The sequence below is a fragment of the Ovis aries genome, chromosome 15 (genome assembly GCF_016772045.2).
Source record: "Ovis aries strain OAR_USU_Benz2616 breed Rambouillet chromosome 15, ARS-UI_Ramb_v3.0, whole genome shotgun sequence".
Lineage (NCBI taxonomy): Eukaryota > Metazoa > Chordata > Mammalia > Artiodactyla > Bovidae > Ovis > Ovis aries.
The window spans coordinates 51,432,304-51,459,406 of NC_056068.1; the positions used below are offsets into that span (position 1 = coordinate 51,432,304).

A 27,103-nucleotide genomic window follows, 5' to 3' on the forward strand; every position below is an offset into this window, starting at 1 on the left:
AGCCGTCACTCTGGGAATGCCACACAGCCTTCCTCCCTGCCTTGCAGTTTCAGGGCCAGGGGACCTACTGCAGGCTCACTGTGTGATTTAGACATTAACTTCTGATTTTTGAACTGCAATTTCTCTATATGTAAAATGAGATATTTTCAGGCAATGAAAATACAATCACAAGAATGTGATCGGTAGAGTTCTTATTCACTCACATAACAAATATCCATGGAGGCTGTCCGGGTGACAGGGACAGTGCTAGGTGCTGGACATTTAACTGTGAATACGATGAACTCTAGCCCTGCCCTCAAATAGATCCCCATAGGAGGGGGAGATAGATATCGACAGTAATCAGACTGTGATGACTGGTGTGACAGAGGGACCTAGTGGGGCACCTGGGCTGGGACTTAGAGGAGTGATGGTGGGGAGTCAGGAGAAAGGACCAGGGGTGGAGAAGCATCAAGGGGCACTGCAGGCAGAGGGAGCAGCAAGTGCCAGGCAGGAGGTGGGAGATAGCCCAGTGTAGCAGCATGGCTGGAGCAGAGGCAGGAGGTGAGGTAGGGGGAAGAAGGCCCTGGCCTGGCAGGCTGTAGAGCCAGGCTTTATCTTGAGGGTGGTGGGCACACAGGAGGGTGTAAGGCAGGCAAGGCTAGGAGGGGTAACGGAGTCACCACCCTAGCCTGTGAAGGAGGGCTTGGAGGTGTCATGTCCCAGCTGAATAGCAAGGCCTGAGCCAGGGCAGGGGCTCCAGCCCCAGCACAGATTCTGAGAGCTGGCTTCCTCAGGGGAGACGAGAGCAGTCAGGGAAGATGAGAAGGCTTGAGAGTGCCAAATGCTGGAGATGCAGGAAGCCTCCTAATGCCTGGGGAGAAGTGCTGCTGGGTTTGCCCTCCCCATCCTAGCCTGCTGCTGCTAATGGAACCCTGCTCCCCGCCTCCTCTCCTGGTCCCCTCTCCTCATGGGGACCTGCCGTGTCTGGGCCTTCTCCATCGGCCTGCCTTGGCTGCATGGTTACAGGAAGGCTCCCTCCATGCTCTTTCTTTACCCATTCATAATGGGGACTTGGGTGGGGTTTGCTATGGAACTCACGGGGCCTCAGTTCCTGGGATCAATGGTTCATCAAACTCTTACAAGGAAATGTAAGTAAATACAAAGATAAAAGCAAAGGAGCTCAGGTTGAAGAGGGATGGCGGCTCCTTAGGCCGTAAGTAGAGGAGACTTAGCTGGGGGATTTGGAGCCTGGTGGACTTGATGATCTCCAAAGCCCAGTGAGGACAGAGTCAGGGGAAGATATCAGGAGACCTTGACTTCCAGCCCCTCAACAGTAGGGCATCCTAACCCTTCACCCCTAGGCCACTGGGGATGATGGGCAAAACCCTGAAACAAGAACCTCAGATGAGCCACTGAGAAAGGAATCATTACTGCCACTTTGCAGAAGAGGAAACTGAGGCTCAGAGAAGCTTTAAAGGAGATGACGCAAGAAGGGGACCTGAGCTGGTTGTGGGGTTCGAGGGCAAATCCCTTTTGTCTGTGCCTCAGGCCCAAGTTACCTGTTGTGGTAGCTTAGACACCGAGGGTCTCAGGGATGCAGGTTTTTCTGCTGTAAAGTGAGCCAGTTGAACCAGAGCAGAAGCAGAGCCCTGGGCTGGCCACCCTCCAGTAAGCTGGAACCTGAGGCAGAGCCCTGGGTCCTCATACTGATACCAAAGGAATTTTTCTCTGGGCCAAAATAGCATTTACAGTAGGCATCTGATGGGAGAGGCGAGAAGAGGGTTGGCTGAGGTCTCCAGTGCCCAGGAGGCTTTCCCCACAATGAGACCCCAAGGCCTGGACTCCTCAAGTAGGGGCTCCAGGGATTCCTAGCCCCTTAGAAGCTGCATGGATCCACTCGGACAATAGATGGAGGAGGCTGGACAAGGAGCCTTTGTGTCTCCTGGGTGAAGGTCCCTGGGGCACTGCCGAGGCGGCCCAGCCACACAGAGCTGTGTGTCCACCCTATTCCCACTCCTGGCAAGACTGCAGCCAGGCCTAGTCAGCTGATGTGGGACCTAGCAGGACCCAAGGTCCCAGGGCCCTGGGCAAGCTCCTCGGCCACAGAAACAGACCTTCTGTGCACTGGTCCAGACACTGACTGTCCAGAGCCCCACACAGAACAACACTGACTGGTGGAAGGGTGACTGTGATCGCCTCTATTTCAGAGAAAAGGAGGCCCCAAAAGGGCTGGAATTGGATCAAGGTCTCCCAGAGTCAGGGCTGAAGCTGAGTCAGAACCTGCACTCTCCAAGCCTAGACCAGAATGAGAAGGGGGTGGTGGTCATTTTCATTCATTCATTCAAGCATTCCAACAAGTATTAAGCAACTCCTGAGGCCTCTGGGACCAGGAGAAAGAGGCAGACTGACTGGTCCTTGGTCTCCTGGAGCTCACAGTTCAGGAAAGGGATAGACTAGGGTCCCTGGCTACAGGAGCCATCCGAATGGGGTTGAGGGCAGAGAAGAGAGTAATGTGTGTGGCGGGAGTAGGCTGAAAAGGCAGCTCATGGGAAGTAGCTCAAGATGACAGACCAAAAAAAGCCTGTTCTTAAGGAATTTCTATTGACTCTTTCTGGCTGAGATTAAGCACAGAGAGAGCACAAGAGGCTCCCTTCACTCTCCTTGCCAGAACTGGAGGGTCAGGACCCTGAGCGCCCAGATTTCCTCCCCACAGGCAATGGGAGGCCAGCGCTCTGAGCAAGGTCCCTGAACAGGTTCTCTGGAAGCTCTGCGGTGGGCAGTGACAGCGGTCACAGAGACATTGAACTTTGCAAAACTTTAGCAAAGTTTCTGAAAGCCTTTCATCACCCCAGTGAGGAAGGCCAGGGAGCCTCGGTCCCCAGGCGGTAGGTCAGTCGCCGCCCATCCCTGCCCGGGCAGCGCCCTATGGCCCTGCAGTGTTCCCGAGCGGGTAGCGGAGTGTCTCTCCCCGGCAGGAGGTGGCGGCGGCAGTGCCTGGGTCTGTCCAGAGTCCGGCCCGCCCCCGGCCTGACCCGGAGGGGTGGGGAGCTGGGCGGGGCGGCCGAGGCTCTCGGGCACGTGTGTCCCCGCGGTGGCGCGAGCACTTGGGAGCCAGGTCCGGGCACCGCGTGAGGACTAGCGCCCTGCGAGGTGAGGGCGGGCCGCCGGCAGGACCAGCGGGCGGAGAGAGGGCCGCGGGCGGGCTGGCCCGGGTGCGCGCGGGGTGGCGACTCGGCCGGCGCCGGGCAGGCAGAGCGGCGCGCGCGGCTGGCCGAGAAGGCACGGCTCCGAACCCCTGTGAGAGCTCCGGCGGGTCCGTGGTCAAGCTCGGGCTCCAGCGGAGTTCGATCGCGGGGAATGTGGACGGATACCCCGGGTGAGTGCGCATATTCGGGCAAGTGTGTGTGTCCCTGGGTGAGAGTGTGCGCCCCTGCGGAGTCAGGTAGCTGAACCTGTGGAACTTGTTTGTGTTTGTGCTCCGGTACCGGCGCCCCCGCAGCGTGGGACCTAAGCCAGAGACAGGCCAACCCTGGAGGTCCCGAGCCCCTCTCTCCAGGGGCACCCTGGGTGGCAGCCTCGCCTGGGCATCGGCAAGACTGGGGCGGGGCGGGGGGTGGGTGGCGCGCGGAGCAGTGGCCTGGAAGGACAGTTAAGCCTCTGTCTGGGGACTTTTAATCTGGCGGGCTGCTGTAGGAAGGGTCAGCCTGGAGAAAGGCAGTGCCCTCTCTCACCCCCCTAAGGAGGGCTCCCAGTGTCAGGCTTAGGGTCCCCCAGGAGCCAGACCCAAGGGCCAGGCCCTGCTGCGGACCAGAAATGCCAGTTTGGGGTCTCTGGGGCTGATGGCAGCTGTTCCTTCCAGTACGCACCCTCAGTTTCCCTGGGCTTACAGCCTGAAGTGCCCACTTTGTTTTGGATCTGGCTGGAATAATGGGAGCTTTTGAGGGCCAGGGTGGGGCCCAGATAAAGTCTCAGCTGTCTATTGGTGGAAATGATTGGGAAAGAGAGTCTTTGAGCAGACAGGGCCCCCTAAAAGCTCTCTGGAGACCCAGAGACCTTCCCTCCATCATGCCTTGTACACCATGTGACCCTGAGCAAGGCATGTCCCTTCTCTGAGCCTCATCTGTAAAAGGGGAATAATAGTGATGCGGAACTTAAGGACTATAGAGGGGCTGTCATGTGGGTCATGCTCAACACCAGTGTCCTCTTGGGCAGCCTCACTCTTTGAGGTTAGAAAGATCAGATCCTGGGGGATAACTTCCTGAAATTCAAATCCCAGTCATTTTGCTCTTTGGGCTAAACTTTCAGAGAACTTCCACTGGATCACATCTGAGCCCCTTGGCTTGGGACTCAAGGTATCTGAGAGCTGGTCCTTGCCACCCTCTCCAGCCACCTCTCCTGTCTGACTTTCCATCCTCGTAAATGCATGTAATCCGCTGCAAATGCTAGTCACTTTCTTGCCTCTGGACCATTCCATAGTCCATGCTCACTGCCTGAAATGCCCTTCTACTCATCTTCCTCAGTTGGAGAACTAACCAGCGCAGATGCCCCCTCCTCTGGTAAGCCGTCCTTAGTTAGCCAGGTTGGATTGGAGCCGCGTCTGGGCCCTTTCGGTCTTAGAGCCCTAATTCTACCCTGAACTGTTAAGGTCTCTGTCTCCTGCTTCTCATTCCCAAGGTCTCAGAACCCCTGGAGGGCAGGAACTGGATCTCACTCATTTTTGTGCTGCCAGGATCCTGCACAGCACTGAGATGAACTGGGGGAGAAGCAGCAGCCGCTAAGCCCTGTCCCCTGTCCCCAGCGTCCCCAGGGAAAGCCTGTCTACAGCAGAGCGCCATATCAGTATAAAGGACGGGAAACCAGTCAGGCCATCAGAATGGGTGGCACAGATTGCCCTAACAGTGTGTCCCGGGGCACTACAGGACTCAGGGTGTACAAGATGAAAACTTGGATTTCATCCTGAAGGCAACTAGGGAGCCATGGAACGTTTGTGAGCAGGGTATGGTCAGAACAGCATTAATAGAGAGTATATGGTTTTCTCTTTCTGACTTATTTTATTCTGTATGACAGCCTCTAGGTCTGTCTGTCTATGCAAGTGACACTATTTTGTTCCTTTTTATGGCTGAGTAATATTCCATTGTATATATGGAATATTCCATTCATCTATTGATGGACATTTAGGTTGCTTCCATGTCCTAGCCTCAATTTGTATATAGTGCTGCAATGAGCATTGGGGTGCATGTGTCTTTTTGAACTATGATTTTCTTTGAGTATATGCCCAGTAGTGGGAATGCTGGGTCATATGGTAGTTCTATTTTTAGATTTTTAAAGAACCTCCATACTGTTCTCCATAGTGGCTATATTAATTTACATTCCCATCAACAGTGCAACAGAATTCCCTTTTCCCCACACCCTCTTCAGTATTTATTGTTTATAGATTTTTTTAAAATGATGGTCATTCTGATAGGTGTGAGGTGATACCTAATTGTAGTTTTGATTCACAGTTTTCTAATGTCTACTTAGTTCTTCCACCCATATTTTGATTGGGTTGTTTGGATTTAAAATATTGAGCTACATGAGCTGCTTGTATATTTTGGAGATTGATCGCTTGTCAGTTCCTTCATTTGCAAATATTTTCTCCCATTCTGTATGTTGTCTTGCTTATGGTTTCCTTTGCTGTGCAAAAGCTTTTAAGTTTAATTAGGTCCCATTTGTTTATTTTTGTTTTCACTTTCATTACTTTAGGGGGTCGGTCAAAAAAGATCTTGCTGTAATTTATTTCAGAGTGTTCTGCATTACATTTAATTCTTTAATCCATTTTTTGAGTTATTTTGTGTGTGTGTATGGAGTTTGGGAGTGTTCTAATTTCATTCTTTTACATGTAGCTGTCCAGATTTCATAGTACCACTTATTGAAGAAACTGTCTTTTCTCCATTGTATATTCTTGCCTCCTTTGTCACAGATTAGGTGACCATAGGTGTGTGGGTTTATCTCTAGGCTTTCTCTCCTGTGTAAAGTGCAATGCTCAGGTGAGATGTGTGATATTCATAGACCTAAATGCATTGTGATGATGCTAGAACATGAATGCAATGGTGAGGGATGGTGCTGATTATTGGAATTTAAACTATTGGCTGCTTTCCTCTCCCTGTGCCCTCTCTGCAGAGACAACTTACCAGTAACATTTTATAAAAGTCCCTAATTTATCTTCCACCAACCCTGTGAAATATACTGGGTTCCATGATAGTTCAGTTGGTAAAGAATCCGCCTGCAACGCAGGAGACCTCGGTTCAGTTCCTGGGTTGGGAAGATCCTCTGGAGAAGGGGTAGGCTACTCACTCCTCTATTCTTGGGCTTCCCTTGTGGTTCAGCTGGTAAAGAATCTGCCTGCAATGCAGAAGACCTGGGTTCGATCCCTGGGTTGGGAAGATCCCCTGGAGAAGGGAAAGGCTACCCATTCCAGTATTCTGGCCTGGAGAATTCCATGGACTCCATGGGGTTACAAAGAGTCAGGAACGACTGAGCAACTTTCATTTTAACCCTGTGAAGGAGAAATTATTACCCCCATTTTGAAGATGAGGAAGTAGAGGCTCAGAGAATACCTTGCCCAAAGTCACAAAGCCAAGGTGACAGCAGGGATCCCTGCCCACCTGCCCTAGCTTTTTCCTGCCCATTGAAGACAGAATCCCCATCTGGGTGAGGCCAGGTCCTCTGCTTTTCAGGCGAAGGGAAGTTTGAATTCCTTCCTGAAAATATTTCTTGCCTGTGGCCTGATGACCCAGCTGCTGCTAAGATAGTATCTGTTCAGGCTGTCCACAGGGCTGGAGAAACCTTGCTATTTGGGTGACAGGAGGTGGCGCTGCTCCTGGTGAAATCTTTCCTCTTCCCAAACTTCCTTCTGTGAGTCTGTGTGGTGCGCCATTTTTAAAGTTCCTTGTTTAAACGTATTTGGCTGCTCCATGCCGTAGTGGAGGCGTGCAGGATCTTGAGTTGTGTCACGCTGGCTGCAGTTCCCTGTGCGTGTGTGTGTTTTGTCACTCAGTCATGTCCGACTCTCTGCGACCCCATGAACTGTGACCTGCCCGTCTCCTCTGTCCATGGGATTTTCCAGGCAAGAATACTGAAGTGGATTGCCATTTCCTTCTCCAGGGGATCTTCCCCACCCAGAGATCGAACCCAGGCCTGCATTGCAGGCAGATGCTTTACCATCTGAGCTACTAGGGAAGGCCAAGGATTAGTTCCCTGACCAGGGATCAGACCTGGGCCCCCTGCACTGGGAGCACGGGATCTTAGCCACTGGACCACTAAGGAAATCCCTGGTGCACCTTTTGACCCACATGTTCTGCTTAGGCTACTTTTGTGTCCTCAGGTCTGGCCTCTCCCAGCTGTTGGGCCCTGATGCGGGGAGGTTGACTATGGGAGCCTTTCTCACCTCTGTATTCATCCTAGAGGTCAGCTGTAGGAGTAGGCCAGGCTGGGCCTGCTTTTTTTTTTTCTGTCCAGATTACCCAGCACAAGTTGGACACAGAGTAGGTGCCAATGAGTGTTGGGGAAGTGAATGATCAGAAGAAAGTAGGTGTATAATAGAAAAAGAAGGTCTTGCTCCATGGAGAGCTATAGTTAGTTCCTGAGCAGAGGGTTCCTGAGAGCTTTTATGTGTCAGTAATTCTCCCTGTTTGATTAATGAAGAACCTGAGACTCAGAGAGGGGAACTGACTTGACCAAGGCTGCACAGCATGGATGTTCCAAGTTGGAACCTGAACCCAGGGTTCTTGCCTCTTAAGTGTGGCTGGAGACCTTTGGGTGTGATGGATCAGGGTGGAGTCCAGGGCATTATGGTTCTGAGCTGATTCAGGTCAGCAGCATACCTCTGTAGCTCTGTTCTGGGCTGGATTGTGTCAGAGGTGGGCCAGCTGGTTTGGAGTCTTGCCCTGGAGGTTGTCTGGGGGGAACTTAACCCCTCACTGACAATAATTTGAACACCAGACCTGGATAAGGCCCTTCCGTTTAAGGAAGTGGTCTCAGTTTCCTTATCTGTAAGGCAGGAGAACCAGCTTGGCTGACCTCTGAGACCCACACACTCAGATGTTCTGAGCTCAACGCCAATGGGTGGCCCCCACAGTCAGGATCCTGAGGACTCCCAAGAGGGAGAAAGACTCCAGAAGGGGCTCCAGAGACCCAGGGCCTCCAGAGGAGGCTGAGAGGCATCACACTGCAATAGCACCTGCTGATAACATCTGAGGTTGCCCCTCAGCTATTTCCCCAGACCAGCCCCAGTATTTGTGATGCAGAAAGCATACCAGGCAAAGCTGGGCACCTATGGGCCTTCAGCCCCAGGGAGGACATTTGGGAGAGGGTAGAGGATGACTCCAAAGTTCCTCCCTGTCCTCCAACTCAGCCTTACCCTCTCTTTACCATCCCTCTGCCCCAAGCCATAAGGGTAACTGACAGTTTCCCAAAATACTATGGATCACCTGCCCCAGTTTTTGCTCTCTTTGCTCCTCTTCTCTCGCCACCCACCTAATTTCCTACCTATCTTCCAAAACAGGTGTCCTCTCCTCCAGGAAGCCTTCCCTGACCACACCCCCTTTCCATTAGGGGCCCTCATGTCTCCTTCAGCCCTGATCACCCTAAAATGTCATTGACTATTTCTGGATCTTCCCCTGCCCTCTCTCCTCCACCCTCAACCTTGACACTGAGCTCAAGATCGTGGAAGGGTCTGACCCACCTCAGAGTCCCCAAGCGCCCCACACAGACAGAGGTACAGATACGGCAGCCTCTGTAAAGGGTGACTGAGTGAAGGGGTGTGGTGAGATCTACGTCTTGCTGGGGGTGCCTAGGTTGCTCTCCCTTCTGAGGATTGCCTTCAGTGTGAGAGCCTTGATCTGTGGCCAGTCTGGCTGTCACCTTGCTACTCTGCCCATAATACCATGCGTTTCCTGCCGCTGTTATCTTCTTGGAATACCCACATCCTGCCCACCTTCTTCACCTGCTAAAATCATAACTCTTTTAATTATTTCACAAAATCTAAATCATCTCCTTTAGTTATCTTGAGAAACTTACGAGGCACGTACTGTTCTTAGATTGCAAGGAAACTGAGAGTTAGGTTGTGGAGCTGAGGCTTGTCCAGGTCTCACGTCTGGGAATGGAAGAAATGGGACCTCGCCTCTGCCCAGTGCCCTCTGCTGCCCCTCAGTGGTTCTGGGTCCAGGGCTTTCCCTTCACAGCACCTCACCTCCTGCAAAGGCAGGAGTTTCCAGAATGATGACAGATCACTTTCCCCTGCTGGACTGGACAGGGCCAGCCAGGTGGGTGGCAAGCAGGCAATACATTCCAGAGCCACCCGAGTGGAGAAGCTGGAATGCTGTCCAGCCACCCTGAAAAATATGTAACCAGTTTGGGAACTGCCCCAGCCACTCTTCCTGGCTTTGGGCTCACTAGCCTGGGGCCACAGAGAGAAAGAGTGAGGCGGAGAGGAAGAGGCAGGTTGGGTGAGGGGTAGCGGCAGAGCCGGGTCCAGGAGCCAGGTAGTGAGTCTGCGTGCCAGGCTTGCTCTGCCCCTGGCTTATCCGGTGACCTTGGGTAAGATCTTGGGCTACCCTCTCGGGCCTTGTTGGCTTGTCTTTTTGTGGTTTGTTTGTTTTTAACAAACATGAGTACTGTACAATGAGTACAGTAGCATCATGGCTGCTTCACAGAGGGGAACTACCAGGAAGAGTAGATTTTGGGCCTTGCCAGTAAGACGTGTTCCCGCTGGTGGAGAGCTAATCAGAACTAATTCCCTCACACTAAGAACCGTGGGCGCTTCCTGGAAGAGAGGATCTAGGAGGCAGTGGTCAGTTTACCCCCGAACTGGGTTTGACTCTTGGTGTGTGTCAAGTCAAAAGACACAACCAAGCCAAAGAGCAGGAGAGGGGGGCTTCCCTGGTGGTCCAGTAGGTAAGAATCTGCCTCCCGATGCCAGGGACACAAGTTCGATCCCTGGTTCTGAAAGATTCCACATGCTTTGGGGCAACTAAGTTTGTGTGCCACAACTATTGAGCCTGTGTGCCGCAACTACTGAAGAGCCCGTGTTCCGCAAACAAAGAAGCCGCTGCAATGAGAAGCCTGCACAGTGCAACAAATAGCCCCACTCGCTGCAGCTAGAGAAAGCCTGCATGCAGCAACGAAGACCCAGCTCAACCAAAAATAAATAAATAACCAACCAGGCCAGAATGATCCCGTGGGAGTTAAAGTGCGGACCTGAGGCTTGTCTGAGTCCCACAGCTGGGAGCTAGGAACTAGTCCCATAGCAGAACTAGTATCTCCCACCTGTCCAGAGAAAGCAAGATGTTCTACCTTAGCCTTTTCAGTGAAGACATCTCCTTAGGAGAAGCCTGGGTGAGACCTTAGGTGGAACAGGTGAGAAGATGAAGAACTCTTTCACCTTGTCGCTAGACTCCTGACTACCAGCCGGCTGGCCCATGTCAGCCTGAGACTCCTGGGCAAGGTGCACTGGGAAAATTGTGGTCCAAGGCCTTTCCTGGTGTCCCCTCCCCTTGCCCTATTCCTGTGGTTCCCCCATCTCCATCTCTCTCCACTTTCCCCACACTAGAATGGGCTTCCATCTTGGGAGCCTGGCTTCAGCTGTCTCCTGGTCCCCCACTGCAGGGAAGTGAAGCCAGGAGAAAAAGGAAAGGAATGTTCTCTTTCTCTGAGATGGGTCTGAGGTTCTGGTGGACACTGGGACCTGCCCACACAGAGGCATTCCTCCACCAGTCACCATCCCCTCACCGAAGCACCGTGCCTGCTCTGTGGGAGGGGTCCCAGGCAAGACATACAACCAGGGCCAGAATCTTGACCTGGGTGTTGCTCTTGGCTCCGTCTCTGGCTGATTGTGAGCCCTTGGGCCCTAGTTTCCTCCTCTGTCAAATGGGAGTTTGGCAGAGGTGATTTCTAAAGGCTGTTCCAGGCTCTGGCTGTCTAACACTCTGTGTGTGAGAGACAGTGTGTGTGTACATCTGAATATGACTGTGTATCTAGGTGTGTCCGTGCCTGTGTGTGCCCATGTGTGTTTACCACACCCCTGGAGGAATGATTAGCGGTGGGATGAGGGAGGAAGGGTATTCCAGATAGAGACTCAGCTTGAGGTGAACTGTGTTGGCCACAGTACCATTAAGTGCATACTGGGAAGTGAGGGTATTGAGTGTTTCCTGTTGTGGGGCTGAAGCACAAACAGGGACTGGGGGAGGGGGCACTGGAAGCTCAGCTCAGCTCTGTAGGATACGGGGGAGACCCTCCCCAGCAGAGCCATCCTCCAGTGAAAGGGGGTGCTGGGGAACACCTGTACAACATGTGAGCTAAAAGGAAACAGTTAAAGAGCAAGAGTGGGCAGAGGACACTCTTGCCTACCGGAATAAGCACTCCTGGTCACTTTCTGCCTCTTTCAGACCAGGGCTGGCACAGAGGAGGCAGCCGGGGGAAGGCTCATCCTAGCTGACTTCCTGTGACCCAGAGCCCCAGCTGTCTCCACCTCCCTGTCTCTGGAGCCCACGGCATTGCCTGCCCTGAGAAATGCTGGAAGCTGGGCGAGGCCCCAGGCTGGAGGACCTGTTTTTCCTGTTTCCCACAGAGCTCCCTGCAGCTCGGTCCAGGCCTGTGCATTCATGAGTGAGGAACCTGAGCTGGAGCTGAGCATCCTGACAGCAAGAGCAGGGGCTGGTCAGGTATGGGCGCGAGAGGGTGGGGTCCACTGCCTGGGAAGCTGGGAGGCCGGGGCAGGCAGGCTCGTGCATGTGTATACATTGACCTGGGGGTAAATCAAGGGGACCCATGCCCTGCTACCCAAGCTGTGATGAATTCAGGCTTCAGAGCCAGATAGCCCTGGGTATCAAATCCAGTTTTTCCAATACTTGGCAGTGTGACCTTAAACAAGTAGCCTAACTTCTATGGCAGTATCTGCTGAGGAATGTGGTCAGGAATGAAATGAGGGTGCTGCAGGGGAAGCTGCTCAACCCAGACTTGGTCCCTACAAAGTGAAGAGGGTGGCAGTCCAGAATCAGGAGCTCCTGACCCCGTGACCTGAGCCAGAGAGGTGTCAGATAGAGGAATGTAGATCAGACAGCTGACCCATCTTCAGAATCCCTGGGTCCAGTTTCCTTCCCTCTGGCTCTTCCCTGATCTGTCCAGAGAAGGGCAGGGTTCTTGAAAAAAGAGCCAGTGCAGGGGTCTACCTGGGGCAGGAGCAGGCCTCAGGTGGACTGGGCCCCTGGAGAGCTGGTGTGACCCCTGGCCACCTAGGGTCAGCAGCTGAACAATCCTTCAGTGTCATTGTCCGCTGAAAGGAGACCAATATCGTAAAGCTTAGCCTGCTCTGGGCTCCCATAGCCTCTTGAGGTTGCTTCACTCATTCCTTCGTTCTCTCATTCATGTCATGCCTGCTTTGGATCAGGCCTTTAGCTGGAGGACAGGGCCAGAGAAAAGAATCAGATAGGAGTTCCTGGAATGTGTTGGGATAGAGGGTGGAGACACAAATCCCCAGCAGGATGTATGGAATGCCCTGGGGGGTTAGTGAAGCAGGGAAAGAGCCTTGGAGATAAGATGAGATTTGAGAAGAGTCTTGAGGGATGGGTGGAGTGCCTTGTGAGTGGGTCAGGAAAGGCTTTCCAGACAGCAGCAACAGTGGCACACAAAGCCTGTCAGGGCTCTCACACGGCTCACGGCTCCCACCACACTCAGAGCGCTTGAGGTCAGGGCCAGCCAGAACCAGGCACAGAGGGGAAGCTGAGTGGTGCTGGACCAAGTTAGGTGGGAGCTGGTCCCGGGCTGCTGGGAGTGAGGCCCCAAGGGTATCAGGGGTCAGGAGGGGCAGTAGGAAGGGCCGAGGGAGAGGACTGAAGACTTGGCCTGCTCGGTAAGCAGGAGCCGGTCAGAGGGGTGGGGAGGGAAGTTGTACGCACAAGCTGGCGGGCCGGACTGTGGAGGGAGAGGGCAGGCGGGGTCAGTCTGGACAGGGTCTGTGATGATAGAGTCCCTAGCTGCCTTGGGAGGGTGGAGGCCAGGATGTCTTAAAACAGGTGGAAAGAGCAGCTCCCTTGGTTCATGAGAGACGTACTGAAGTTTCCACCCCTGCATCGGGGTCAGAGACTCCACTGTGAGTAATTACCGAGGAACTCTGTAACCAGCTATGGATGTTGACATGAAGGGAAGATGAAGGCCCTGACCCTCGCTCTGAGGAGTGACCTGCCAGGCCTCAGCACTGGGGCAGGAGCAGAGCAGCGGTGTGGAGGTGGGGCTGGGGCGGGGGGGCGCCCTGAGCACGCCCAGTGGTCACAGCACCTAATGAGGGAAGTGTTGGCATCACAGTGCTACCAGGCCAGGGGATTCAGCACCCGGGAGGTATGACCCTCAGGAGGGCAGGAAATTCCTGAGGTCACCTAGGGCTCTGTGGCAGAGCTGGACACCCCAAGCCAGTGTCCCCCGGGGAGTGTGGCCCTCCATAGACCCTCAGCCTCGCACCTGGGCCTCCAGGCTCCTTCTGCAGCTCCTGTGAGCTAGCAACCTCTGCCTACCTCTCAGTGCTTCAGATCTGGTGATCCCAGCCCATGACACCCCTTTGGGGCACCCCACACTTACCGTGTCTGACACTGAGTTCCCTCTCCTCCTGACCCCTGAACCTGAGGCGTCCTGGCCCCTCCTCCACCCAGACTCCCTCCTAAACAGCTCTCAGACCTCTCCCCTCATGAGGTCCCCAGGCCTGGCCCCAGCATGGGGTGTCACTGCCTTGGCCCACCACGTTCACCTGCTCCACAACCTCCAGGACCTTCTGTTGCTCCTCTGCTCGTGGTCTGAGAGGGCTTCCCAAAGAGGTCAGGAGAAGGCCACAGCTGAGCTGAGCCTCAAAGCTTGTAACATAGTGTGCCCACCGTGTGCCAAGCGTGGCTCCAAAGGTTTTAAACAAATTGCTCCCCTAACCCTCACAAGCAGGCCTGTGACGTAGATTTTGTTGATCACCTCATTTGTCCCCTCACAGATGAGGAGACAAAGGCAGCCTGGGTCCAGAGGCCAGCTTCTTCCTAATCACTGGATTAGGATAAAGAGTTGTCATTTCAACAGATGGAGATGCCGGGCATGCAGGGATTCCAGTCTGAAGGAGTAACGTGAAGCATGGCTGAGAGGGGAAATGTGTTGGGTGCATTCAGGAAATGGCAGGTCACGGGGGATGCGGATGGTGATAGAAGCTGGGTTATACAAACCGCTGGTACTAGCCTGAGGAGCTGGGTTTTCTCCTGAGATCAGACAGGAGCCACAGCAGGTTTCCAGCAGAGGAATGACTTTCTCTTTTCCAAAGATCCCTCTGGATGGAGGGGACTGAGGCTGGAGACAGGGAGACCAATAGAGGGGCTCTAGCAGCAAGGGTGGAGGTGACACGGCTGCAAGGAGCTGGGTGGGATGCAGGAAATGCTTTAATGCCGGTTCCTGAGTCAACAGGGGTCCTAGCAGCTTGGCCCTGCCAGTGGCCCCTAATCTCATACGTACCTTCTCATCCTGTATCTCCCCTGGCTCCTTGGGGAGGAACCTGTGTCCGTGGGAGCAAGGTCATGAGGGCAGGTTCCCTGTCTCCTAGTTGTATCTTTGCTGACAGTAGCAGTCAGGGAAGATAGAGGAGGGAGAGTTTGGGGGAAAGAAGGGAGCTGAAGAGCCAACTGTCCCTCAGCCACTCTGATCTCAACTTCATGGGCCCTGAGCTGCTTTTGGGAGGCCTGGCTGGGCGGGAATCTCAGCATCTAAGGGAATGGATATCATTGGCCCCATAGAATCTCTGAGTCCCAGCCTCTCAGAATCCTGGGGTTCCAAAATAGGAGGGATTACACAGCCCCAGATTCTCAGGGTGAAGAGGACTCACACATCATCTGCCTTCTGTGTCCTCCCAGACACACCCACACACAGGGCACAAGCCCTCTGCACTCACTAGGGAGCCACTTGCACAGCCCCATAATTGGGGAGTTCTGCTATGACTCCCAGCCTGCCTTCTGAGACCTTTGGGCACATCTTTGCCCTCCAGACTGGGATAGTCTGAGAGAGCTCTTCTTGGTCACATTGGAGAGATGGGGGGAGGAGTAAGGTCGCATCCTGATCTCCAGGTGCTCTCTGTCTGGGTGAGGCGCCATAGCTGCATTATATGCTCACTGGGAACAAGGAGAAGGTCGAGGTGGTGGTGATGTATGGAGAGAAGCAGGGCAGGCCTAGAGGAAGCTAAGTTTGCCCCACAGAAGTTCCCCATTACCCTTATTCCCATCTCCACCCCAGACTTGCCTGCAATCTTTAGGAAGGTCACTGCTCCATCTGGTGGCCTCAGAGGCCAGGGAACAGGACTGCTGTTTACAGATGCAGAAAGTACCAGAATATAGGAGTTCCTAAAAAATATTTGCTGAAGAGGTGACTGAATAACTAAAGAGGGAGACCCTTACAAAACTCCCTCAAATGCCAAAATACTAGGCGCACGGCCGGAGCCTCCCAGAGAATGGAAAGACAGGCCAAATAAAAGAACTTCCTAATGCCTCCAGAAAGGTATGAGCTGCCCTAGGCAGACTCCTAGATCTGGAACTCTATTCCTGAGGTTCTCAAACACCAAAAAAAAGAAAAAAAATTTTTTAAGGCAACATGCTAAGTATTTTAGGCTTTGAGGAATATATGGTCTTTGCCACAACTATTCAGTGCTGCAGAAACAGATGGTCATGGCTGTGTTCCAATAAAGCTTTATTTACAGAAACAGACTGGTGGGCTGGATTTGTCCCTCAGTTTGCCTACCCCCTTTAAATTGTTAGAATTATAAAGGTCCCAGGGTTCCAAGGTTCTGGGCCCTCTGTGTCCACAGAGAGGGGCAGATCAGATGCAATAAAAGCCTTGAATGTGGTTGGGCAGATCCCAACGGAGGTGTCTGTAGTCACCTGGGGTCCCTCGTGGCCTGGGTCAGGCGGGTGTGTCAGGCCTCCCTGCTGGGGCCCCGGCAGTCCATGACCCTGATGGTTGTTCTCTCCACCCCCACCCCACCCCACCCCCATCCCTGCTTCCCTTCAGGGCCATGGCCACAGGCCCGGACACCTGGAATGGCACCGCCAATGGCACGTGGGATGGGGATGAGCTGGACTACAAGTGCCGCTTCAACGAGAGCTTCAAGTACATGCTGCTGCCCGTGTCCTATGGCGTGGTGTGCGTGCTCGGGCTGTGTCTGAACGCCGCTGCGCTCTACGTCTTCCTGTGCCGCCTCAAGACCTGGAACGCCTCCACCACGTACATGTTCCACCTGGCCGTGTCGGATGCGCTATACGCCGCCTCCCTGCCCCTGCTGGTCTACTACTACGCCCAAGGTGACCACTGGCCCTTCAGCACCGTGCTCTGCAAGCTGGTGCGCTTCCTCTTCTACACCAACCTTTACTGCAGTATCCTGTTCCTCACGTGCATCAGCGTGCACCGGTGCCTGGGCGTCCTGCGCCCGCTGCACTCGCTGCGCTGGGGCCGGGCCCGCTACGCCCGCCGGGTGGCGTTCGCCGTGTGGGTGCTGGTGCTGTCCTGCCAGGCCCCTGTGCTGTACTTTGTCACCACGAGCACCCGAGGCGACCGCATCATCTGCCATGACACCTCGGCACCCGAGCTCTTCAGCCACTTCGTGGCCTACAGCTCTGTCATGCTGAGCCTGCTCTTTGCGGTGCCCTTCGCCGTCATCCTGGTCTGTTACGTACTCATGGCTCGGCGGCTGCTAAAGCCGGCCTACGGGACCACCGGCGGCCTGCCACGGGCCAAGCGCAAGTCCGTGCGCACCATCGCCATTGTGCTGACTGTCTTCGTCCTCTGCTTCCTGCCTTTCCACGTCACCCGCACCCTCTACTACTCCTTCCGCTCGCTGGACCTCAGCTGCCGCACCCTCGACGCCATCAACTTGGCTTACAAGGTCACCCGGCCGCTGGCCAGCGCCAACAGTTGCCTCGACCCCGTGCTCTACTTCCTGGCTGGGCAGAGGCTTGTGCGCTTTGCCCGGGATGCCAAGCCACCCACAGACCCCACGCCTCCCACCCAGGCTCGCCACCGGCTGGGCCTGCACAGGTCCTACGGAGCTCACGCTGACAGGACAGAAGACTCGGCCAGCCGTGAGAACTCCAGGGGGACAGAGTCCTCGCTGGCTGGTAGTGGCGCTGACACTAAGGACGTCTGGCTGTAGGAGCTGAACCCCGGTTCAGGTTTACATGAGATGGGGCTGTAGACTTGTTCAAACGGGACAGTCTCCCCACATATGCACCATCAGCGACTCAGGCAGGGTGGTCAAGGGAGCTGTGACCCCAGTGCTCTGTCATTTGAGCGGGACTCAGCCTGTTCTCTGTGGTCCAGAAAGTGTGGCGGTCCCCACACCCTTAGTCACCATTTGTATGTGTGGAGTAGGGAGTAAGGTCTTAAGAAGAGAGTTCAGGGACAATGCCAGCCCTGGCCTAACTCCCACATAAATACCTGGCTGTGCCTGCCAGGGTCCCCAGGCTGGGCTCCAGCCTAATCAAGTCAAATGGAGAAACAGGCTCAGAGAGGAAAGCGACTTCCTGAGGTCACACAGCCAAGCCTGGGCCTGAGCTGCCTGGGAGGGGTGGGGTTGCAGGTTGACCAGAGGACCCTGGTAAGGGGTAAGGGCTGAGCCAGCGGTTCCCACGATGAGTCGGAGTGGTCTGAGTGCCACCTTGGGCTTGGCTCTGAGGAGTACCCTCAGTCCAAGGGATGCATGTCTGGAAACTGAAGTCATAAATCCATCACAAACAGTTTGTGATGATATAAACTGATACTAAAGGTATTGTTACTGCTGAGCCAGGCCCCATTGTATAGTTGGAGGATGGGGTTACAGCCTGGGGAGCTCTCACTGTGCACACTGCTGTCCTTTTTCCAACCTGCTCTTTTCTGCTGCCTGGCTTCCCACCAGCTGCCTTAGAGGTGGTCTCATATGAGGAATAGCCTCCTCTACTCTAAAGTTAACTGACTTTTCTGCCTGATTTTGCTGGCTGCAGAGGGTCCCAGTCCTTAGGGTCCCCCCAGTTTAGGATTTAATGGCAGTAACCATTAAGTGCTGATAAATGTTAAACCATTTAACTGACTGTCCAGAGAGGGTGCAGGGAATCCCTGATTTGTAAACACTGCCAATAGCTGTGGTACAAATAATCCTACCAGGGCCAGCTTCAGACTACCAGTGGAATGTCAGCCTCCTTGCAAAATGCCTGAAAATTTAGCAGTTGGCGCTTGTGAGCAGGTAGAAGTTTCTGTAGCATCCCGCTGGATAACATGAATGGTTGGGGCTGTGGACTGTGCATCAGGGAAAGCCTCCTGGAGTGGCAGGACTCCGAGAAGAACACTTTATCAGAGAAGAACATGAAAGTGCAGGTGCCAGCTAGCTCCAGCCTTTGGGCAGGAATAGGAGAAGGAAATGGCAGCCCACTCCAGTATTCCTGCCTGGAAAATCCCATGGACAGAGGAGCCTGGTAGGCTACAGTCTATGGAGTCGCAAAGAGTCGGACATGACTGAGCGACTTCACTTTCACTTTCAAGGCAAAACTGACCTCACTTTTAACTTCAAGAATAAGAATTATCTCTTTCTCCCTCTGGGAAAGCCCTTCCCTGATGGGCCCTCTCTGCCTGATTTCCCCACTCCGCCTCCACCTACCTCCAGTGACTTCTCCACCCTTCCCACTCTGCCTCGTCAAAACAGCACCCTCAGGGTTGCCCTATTTAGGGTCTAGCTCCAGGGCTCCCCCGTGTGACAGGGACCTGTCATGAGCCATGACCCCGACCATTACTCTGCATTGTGTAATGTGGGTGACTTGCCCAAAGTAGTGTGGAATGCTCACCTCCCGCATTCTAGGTTACTTCTGTTAATATAGCTGGGATCCATATGATTATCTTTGTGATGATCTCTTAGAGTCTGTCCTTGAACCTTTCTTGCAGGCCTGAGTTTCCTACCAGCTGCTGCTCAGGCTGAAGCCCATCTCAGTTTATAAGGAGCCTCTACCCAGGTGAGATGCTCTACTGACCAGGAGTGTTGATGCTGAGCTCTGACTCCCTCAGCCCTGCTCAGACCCAGAGTCAGGGAGTTATATGTCATGACTTTGGGGGCCCTTGAATGTCCATCTGCAGTTGGGGATGGGACTGTGTCCCATGGGCCCAAGTTCCCCTGGTCCCCACACCTTTCATGTCCTGCCCACTTACCCCTCCAGCAGCTGTCCTGAGACCCTGAGAACTGAGGACTCAGTGTCCGCAGCACATGAAGACCACACTATGGCCTAGCCTCAGGAAGCCTTCCTTGAAACCAGTGCCTGGAGATGTCTAAGGACACAGGACCTACGGGACAGGAGGATTTTACTCACCATCCAATCCTGTGGCCGACACTGGTTGGGGTGGGGAACGGAGACCCTAAGAGAACCATGGACAGGCCCAGGGCCCCATCTCTGGACCCTGGTCAGACTGCCTGGCCCCTTGTTGTGGACATTGGGCCTTGCTGCTCAGTGGGCAGGCCACCCTCCTTGAGGGTGGGTTCCCGACCCTGTTGCCTTATACTATTTTCAGCCAAAGTAAGAGCAGAATTTTCCACTCCTGGCCCCAGACCATTGTCCAGCAGTGACGTGGAGGGACCTGTCTGCTCTCAAAATATCTCCTCTTACTCTGTGGGCCTCCCTGCCCTTTCCCCACCTCCTCAGCCTGACATCACTTCCTGGGGCTGTTGACTCCGGAAGGCCAGTGTGACAGGGCGCAGCCCCTGACGGACCCTGGGGACTATCAACTCAGCTACAGACTTAAGGCCAGAGAGGGGCGGGGCCTTGCCCAAGGTCACCTGGCAGGTCAGCGTGGCGCCTGGCTGTGCGCCAGGGGCTTGGACCGCCCCAGCTGCTCCGCTCCCGCTCCGTTCAGTGCAGGTCAGTGCCTCTGTGGGAATCCTGCCGTCACCCCCACCACCCCAGCTCTTCCCGCCTCTGACGGAGCTAGGGAGCTAAAGCCAGGGACTTGGGGCACTGGGGTGGTAGGGGAACAACTGGGAGGAGGAAACGCCTGCTGACCGGCCAGCAGCAGCTCAGCTCAGGGAGCTCCATGCAGCAGGGGCAGGGGCCCTGGCACATAGAGGTCTCTTCTCTCGTTGGCAGTAGTCCTGGGGCCCAGGAGGGACACTCTGACCCTCCAAAGGCTAGGAAAGGCCCTGGGTAACATGCCCTCCAGACACAACTACTCCAATCTTGGCAGGTCAGGCCACCAAAGCTACCTCTTTACCATCACCCTTGTCATGGAAGATTTGGGTGGATGTAAGAGTCAGGCACCTAAGGAAGGGAATCGAGGTATTGACCTATGTCCCAGGCACCAGGCAGGGCCCTCTTACATCCACTGTAATATTTCTTCACCACTACCATGTGAGATAGACAGTATTATTCCCATTTAGCAAATGAGGGAACAGGCTCTGAGAGATGAGGACTTGCTCCAGGTTATACAGGCAGTAAATGGGGAGTCAAGACTGAGTTCACTTCCATGAGTAGTTCCCTTTCCAGTGTCCCCTGCCACTTGCAGTCCCTGTGGGGCAGGAGAGTTTGTAAACAACCCTTCAACCTTCATGTGATTCAGGATGAGAGAGGCGCTCCAGTGAGGATGAGGTTAAGAGCACCAACTCTCTGCCCAGACCACCTGCATTTGAGTGTCTCCACTTTTCTTCAGCTGTGGCATCTTGGGCAAATCACTGAATCTTGCAGCCCCTCTGTTTTCTCATTTCCAGAAGGAGACACTACCTCCCATGTAGGGCATTGGGAGGCCTGAATCAATACACATGCACTGAGATCAGAGGCTGGAACATAAGCATTTACACGTCGGGCACTGTGCCACGGGGATATGGAGGCGAACCAGCTGGCCCCTGCCCCTGTGGAGTTCACATAATTTAATATATAACCACACTGGGATAAGTGATTTGAAGGAAAGGACTGTGTGTCCGGCCAGTGAACAATAGGGTGTCCCCTGTGGGCGAGGCTTCCTCAGGATGTGGGGGAAGGGAGCAGGCCATCCTGGGTTGAGGGTGGGACCACCCTCTGCCCTGCCTGGCACTGGGTGGCACTCAGGCTCGTGAGCTCCTGTGTGTTTACAGAGCCTTGTCTGGGTGATGGGCTGTGGAAGGGCTTCAGGGAGAAGTGACAATGGGAGGGGATGAACAGGATGCCCTTGGTCTTCCAAAGGGCTCCCCACCTCTGGCAGCAAGACTTGGCCCTTTCTTCTTGACTGGTGGTCCCCACCAGGGCACTGCAGGCACTCCTCGGTTTATCCAAGAATCAGAGACCCAGGGCTGGAGGACCAACCTGGAGCTGGACCAGAGCAGGCAACGGATGGCCAGTTTTTGCCGTGTGACCTGAGTTCATATGCCTGCCCTCTCTGGGTCACTCTGTAGAGGCTGGAGACCTTGCCTCCCACACACCAGTTCTCCCTAACTTAGGGCATCAGCAGCCTAGATTTTTCATCAAAGACAGAGCTAACAGCTGTCCCCCCAGGCATTGCTAGGACCCATGAGCCCTCAGTTCTGAGAACTAGAGTGGGGCAGTGGGTCTCCCCTGGCATCAAGTGAGCAGAAAGATGAAGTGACTCCACTGGTACCACACGGTGCCTTGGAGTAGAGCCAGCTGAACATCAGACGCTTCTGCCCTCTGTGGGGTGAGGCTGGAGCTTGGCCAGGAGTGACTGGGGTGACAGGTGAGGGATGCATTTGCCTTCCCCATGGGTATGTGCTTGAGGTGGAGGGTGTGAGGGTGAGGGAAATGAGCCCCAGAAACCAAACTCATCCTCCTCTGCTCTGCTGTGCCATGTGACATGGTGAATCTCCTTTTCCTCTCTGGATCTCAGTTTCCAATTTCCCCATATGCAATGACCTTGGCTCTGCCCATCCACCCCTCAGTGGCCCCAGCCTCTTCAGGAAGGCTTGCCCTTGTCTTGGCTTCAAGTCAACCAGGTGTCCAGTCCCAACCCCATCTCAGCCAGGAACAATGGACCAGACCACGCCAACTCCCAGGGGCTCACCCATGACTATTTTCAGCCCTTGAAGTCAGAAAAGGATTTTTCATTCCCAGCACAATGGCTGCCCTATACCATTGTCCGGCAGTGACCAGGGCATCTGTCTGCCCCAAAATATCTCCCCTGCATCTACCTTCTGGGCCTTCCTGCCCTGCTCCTCACCTTTCAAATTTGACATCACTTCCTGGGGCTGTTACTCCTAAACACCACTGAGAAACAGCATGTGAGTCTCTTGGGAGACATGTCCAATTAGAATCAGTTTTTTCTCTTGACAGGGACCCCCAGGATTATTGGGCTGCATGGAGGGCCTGGAGACCCAGAGAGGGCTGTGCCTTGCCTGAGGCCAAGCAGTGATTAGTGCGGAGACTAAACATGAGACCAGGGCTCTCTGGCTCCTTCCGCTGCCTCAGCTGCCTTCCTCAGTGCTGGTCTGTACCCGCTGGGAGGATCACTCACCTTGGAAGGCCTGGGGCAGGCATCCTGGGGAGAAGCCTGGGCGGTGTGGGTGGGAGGGAGGTGCATCTTGGCTTCTGACCTGGGAGCTCCCCATTCACTCTTCAGGGAAAGGAAGAGGTCGGGGGACACAGGGAAGCTGAGGCAGGAAGAGCAGGGTTCCGGCCCAGTTCAGCTACCATCAGCTCTGTGATTGCAAACTCAGTTTCTTCATCTGTAAAATGGAACTGATCATACCGCCTTTCCAAGTTTACTGAACAGTGAGCGTGCTGTAAGGCACAAACACGCAACTTTCACTTTCCTCTCGTCGATGCTCTCTGCTCAGTAATGTCTAATTTCCCTTTCCATCCATGAACTGCATATTTGGCAAACTCCAAAACTTTGAGTCACTCTTGGGTAACAACTAAAGTTCAGTCCAGTTTAAAGCTCCAGTTGCCTTCTGAATTTACTGCTCCCTCCTCCTCTCCCTCAGTGCTGGCAGGACCCTGCTCCCCATCCTTGGGGTGCCCCTCTCCTCTGGGTGTGGGGCAAGGTGAGGCAGAAAGGGGCCGGTGGGTCATCTCCAGGACTGCCCCAGCCCTCTCCTGCTGCCCTTGCTTCCCTGGCCCTGACAACCTGACATCTGTGCCGCTCTGCACAGACTCCCCACAAACACCAGACCACACATTCTTTTGCCAGACTCCTTTTAAAAAATATTTATTTACTTAAATTGGAGGATAATTACTTTACAATATTGTGATGGCTTTTGCCATATATCAACATGAATCGACCATAGGTATACATGTGTCCCCCACCCTGAACTCCCTTCCACCTCCCTCCCCACCCCATCCCTCCAGGTTGTCTCAGAGCACCTGCCCTGGGTGCCCTGCCTCATGCATTGACTCGCACAGCAGACCACACTTTTGTAAGAGTCTCTTCATTCAACTATCCCAGAGTGACCAATTCGTGCCCCATCTTTCCTGCTGAGAGTCTGAACTGATACACCCCAGACTCCCTCAGTGATTTTCCTAGAGCATCTTTCGCCTGGCCTGGGGGTGGGAAGGCCCTTGTCCAGCCCCCTCCCCACTCCCACTCTGCTGTGAATTCACAACTGCAGAGATGTCAGGTGTTGAGTTTGTAGAGTCAAGAAAGGAAGTGGTAGGGAGCTGGGGTAGTAACCTGAAAAGCTATCTAACCCCAGTTGTTTCTAGGTTTCTTTAGTAGGTGGATATTCTACCCCTCTGTATCCTCAGATTTATGTCCTGGAGCCAAATTCCAAATCAGCAGCCACATGAAAAGTCCCACTTCATTGTGGGATTAAGCTGTTAGACCAGCCTTTGTGACCAAATCAGTTGCACAATGTGGGGGAGGAAATTAAAAGTCATCAGACAGCCTGTGCTGGTGTATGTGTGTTCACATCTGTGTTGAGGGAGAAGGCTGAGGGGGAGGAGCAGTCCCGGCAGGTACCACGTAGATCCCTGGAGTAGAAAGGCCACAGGTGGATGACCAACCTGCGGGAGAAAGAGAAGGACCAGGAAGGGCTGCCAGGAGGTCAGACTAGGACCAGGGATGGCAGGAAAAGATGGGAGCGGCAGAGGACCCAGCTGCCAGCTCTGCAGATCCCCTTTCCTTCAGTTTCTCTCTTCCCTCACTCTCCATTTCCCTCCGCCTTTTTCTCCACGTTCCTGGTATCCCTGGAAGGAAAGGAAAGCAAATGGAGCTGTGCAGAGCTTCAGACCTATCCCTTCAATCTGAGCACTGGCTCAGCTCCCTTGCCTGGCTGTGCTTAGTCCCCTCTGGGTCTTGAGTCCATGGCTGCTGCCCTGCTGCCCCCTGGTGGCCAGAGATGGTAGCAGCAGCAGAAAGGCAACTTGAGGTCCAGACCCTCACCAGTGGAGTGAAGAGAAGAAAATGACCCTCTTAGGGCAACCAAGTTGCTGGGGTCTGTAAGATAAAGATAGGACTGAGAACTGAAACTGGGAACACAGTTTAAAAAGCATCCTGACTTACAAAACAGGTAACCGTTTCTGACCAAGCTGTGATGTCCATCTCAGATTAAACTCACACTTGTAAACACCCATGTATTTATTTAGAGCCGCTGTCCCCAACCTTTTTGCCACCAGGGACTGGTTTCATGGAAGACAGTTTTCCATGGACCAGGAGTGGAGGATGGTTTTGGGATGATTCAAGTGCACTAAATTTATTGTGCTCTTTATTTCTATTATTTGGCTCCACCTCAGATCATCAGTAGATCCTGGAGGTTGGGGACTTCTAATTTAGACCCACATGTTCCAAGAGAAAACCACAGACAAACTGATTTAATAGTAATTCTCCTGTATTCTTAACATAGGATCTCTGACTGTTCCAGCAACTTCCTGTTTTGAAAATTCTGACCAGTCTCTGCCAAAGACCATTCTTTGACTCACTTCAGCCCCCACAACCTTATAAACACCCCTTCCTTAACTCTTCCCCTTGGAGACACCCCACAGAATCCCCTGATGGGAAGTCTTTGCTGCAGCAAGTAATAAGTCAAGCCTTGTTGGCTCCAGGTGTGTTCCTGATGGTGGGGACTGATCAGCAATGACAAAAGGTTACTGCTGCTGTGGGTGAGTTTCAGCTCTTCATTTCAGGTGACATTTCAGCTCTCCATTCCAGCCCACCCACTCCCATGGGCTCACAGGGACTCCCCACTGTCTCAATGTTCAATCCTGCCGACTATGCCAGTTGTCTCGTTGTATCTCACTGTTCACTGAACCCAAGGAAAGCAAGGCATGAGCTAGGAAGAAGCTGGAAGATGATGCAAGGAGTTGTAGGACCTGTAGACACTCTTTATTCACCATGGCAAAGGAGATGTGCTTTACCTTCTAATGGCAGACACAGCAGCAACAATGACTGCGTAACTCAACTCAATGCAACTGAACTTGACTAGACCACAAAGGCAGTCCAGGTGGTGCTTATATAGGACATAGTGCGCATGCAGTTACATAATCATGATTTACAAAACGTGGGGTGAGAGGCCGTGGGGCGAGAGAGCCTGACCACTGCCATCTTGGCTAATCTGCTCTTTCCTTACACCCGCCTAGAGCCCCACAGCCCCTAGTGGATCCATCATGCTGCGCTCTGGCACCAGGACAAAGCTCAGCACTGTGGGGTATTTTATGGCTTATGACTGGCTGATGGTTTTGTAAAGGGAAGAATGAGGGGCAGGGACTTCCCTGGTGGTCCAGTGGTTAAGATTTTCCCTTCCAATGCAGTGGGTATGAGTTTGATCCCTGGTTGGGGAGCTAAGATCCCACATGCCTGGCAGCCAAAAAACAAAAACAAAACATAAAACAGAAGCAATACTGTAACAAATTCAATAAAGACTGGGGAGGGGGTGAAAATGGCCCTCATTAAAAGAGAAAACAAACTTTGAAAAAAAAAATGAGAGGCAGACACTGCTGCTCCGTCCTCAGCGCCCCCTGAGGCCCAGTGTCCCAGCGTGGGGTTTCAAAGGTACTCACTTGGCCCTCATTGGTTCTGCCATGAGCAGGGATCCCCAAGGACAACTCTGTGATGTCCTCTGGTCATGGTTATCCCGTTGACCTCCTACTTACCTTTAGGGAGGCCCCAGATGGTGTCCCTACCTTCACTGGCTGCCAGGAAGACACCCAAACCCTGGGTCTGAGGACACAGCTGAGTGCTGGGGAGCAGGGCTAGAGAGGCCCGCCCCAAGGCTTGCAGAACTGGGGGGGGAGGGGCACTTAGGCCTTGAGAGCCAGCACCCTGTCCCCCAATCTGGTCTGGGAGCTCTTCTGAAGGGAAGCCAGAATCTTCTCCCCACTCGGAAGCTGGGGCCTCCGGAAGGATCTGTCCCCCCGCAAGGGTCCTCTCTGCACCTCCTCACACCCCGACATCATCTGCCTCCTCCCCCACCTCCAGAGATGGAGAGGTGACTCCCTCCTAGGCAACCCCTGTCCCTGGAGAGCCTCCTCCCGGGAACCCTGTCTCCCCAGCTTGGCCATAAGGGCACATGGCACACCTATTCGCAGCCCAGAGCAGCCACGGAGGGTGTACCCATGACCCCAAGCTGGCTCTTCTCCAGGCTGGCACCCCCAGCTCCCTCCCCTGTCCTGTTCCAGGCCTCCACCCCCACCCAAAGCCCTGGCTCCTCTGTATGGCCCCCAGAAGTCCTTGCCTCCTCATGAGGCAGCCTCCACAACTGGACTCCATCCCTTGGGAGATGTGACTGAGCTCAGCTGCCTCTCCTGGCACCCCCATGTGACTGCTCTGGCAGAAGTTCAGGTTCACTCACCACCCGTAAGATGCCTATAATTTGAATCCCGCCAGCATCTAGTAGGTAAGATGCATCTGACTGTCAGTCATGAGGAAGGGAGGGCCCTTGGAATGAAGTGGGAAGCACCAGGTTGGGGGGTGGGGGGCGCGTGTCTCAGCCAGCCCTCAGGGACCCACCCCCACATCCTCACCGTAGACCCACACACCTCGTCCACAAGCCTTCACTCCACCTAAGCCAACCCAGTGCCCTCACCCACGGGGCACAGAAACACACAAACCTTGCAGATTTCCATTTGAATCTCAGCTCTGCCTCTCATTATTCAGATGACCTCGGGCATTTCAATTTCCATGTCATTAAAAAAAAGGGAAATCACACTTAACTTCA

General features: G+C 53.9%; 1 protein-coding gene across 13 annotated transcripts; it reads left to right on the top strand.

The window, feature by feature from the left end:
* The first annotated feature begins 3,081 nt into the window (after positions 1–3,081).
* P2RY2 (purinergic receptor P2Y2) lies at positions 3,082–27,103 on the top strand. 13 transcript variants are annotated; one of them, XR_006056375.2, is made up of 5 exons: positions 3,082–3,355; positions 11,585–11,678; positions 16,033–17,189; positions 18,928–18,995; positions 19,677–27,103. XR_006056375.2 is itself a non-coding variant. In XM_042233218.2 (4 exons), exon 3 carries the CDS (start codon positions 16,037–16,039, stop codon positions 17,168–17,170), a length of 1,134 nt encoding a protein of 377 aa, XP_042089152.1. In that variant the 5' UTR covers positions 3,082–3,355; positions 11,585–11,678; positions 16,033–16,036; the 3' UTR covers positions 17,171–17,189; positions 18,928–27,103. The 13 variants fall into 13 exon arrangements, 7 of the variants coding, with proteins under 7 accessions (XP_042089152.1, XP_042089149.1, XP_042089148.1 ...); XR_006056377.2 differs by having other exon boundaries at positions 22,287–27,103; XR_006056372.2 differs by having other exon boundaries at positions 16,033–22,439; positions 22,573–27,103.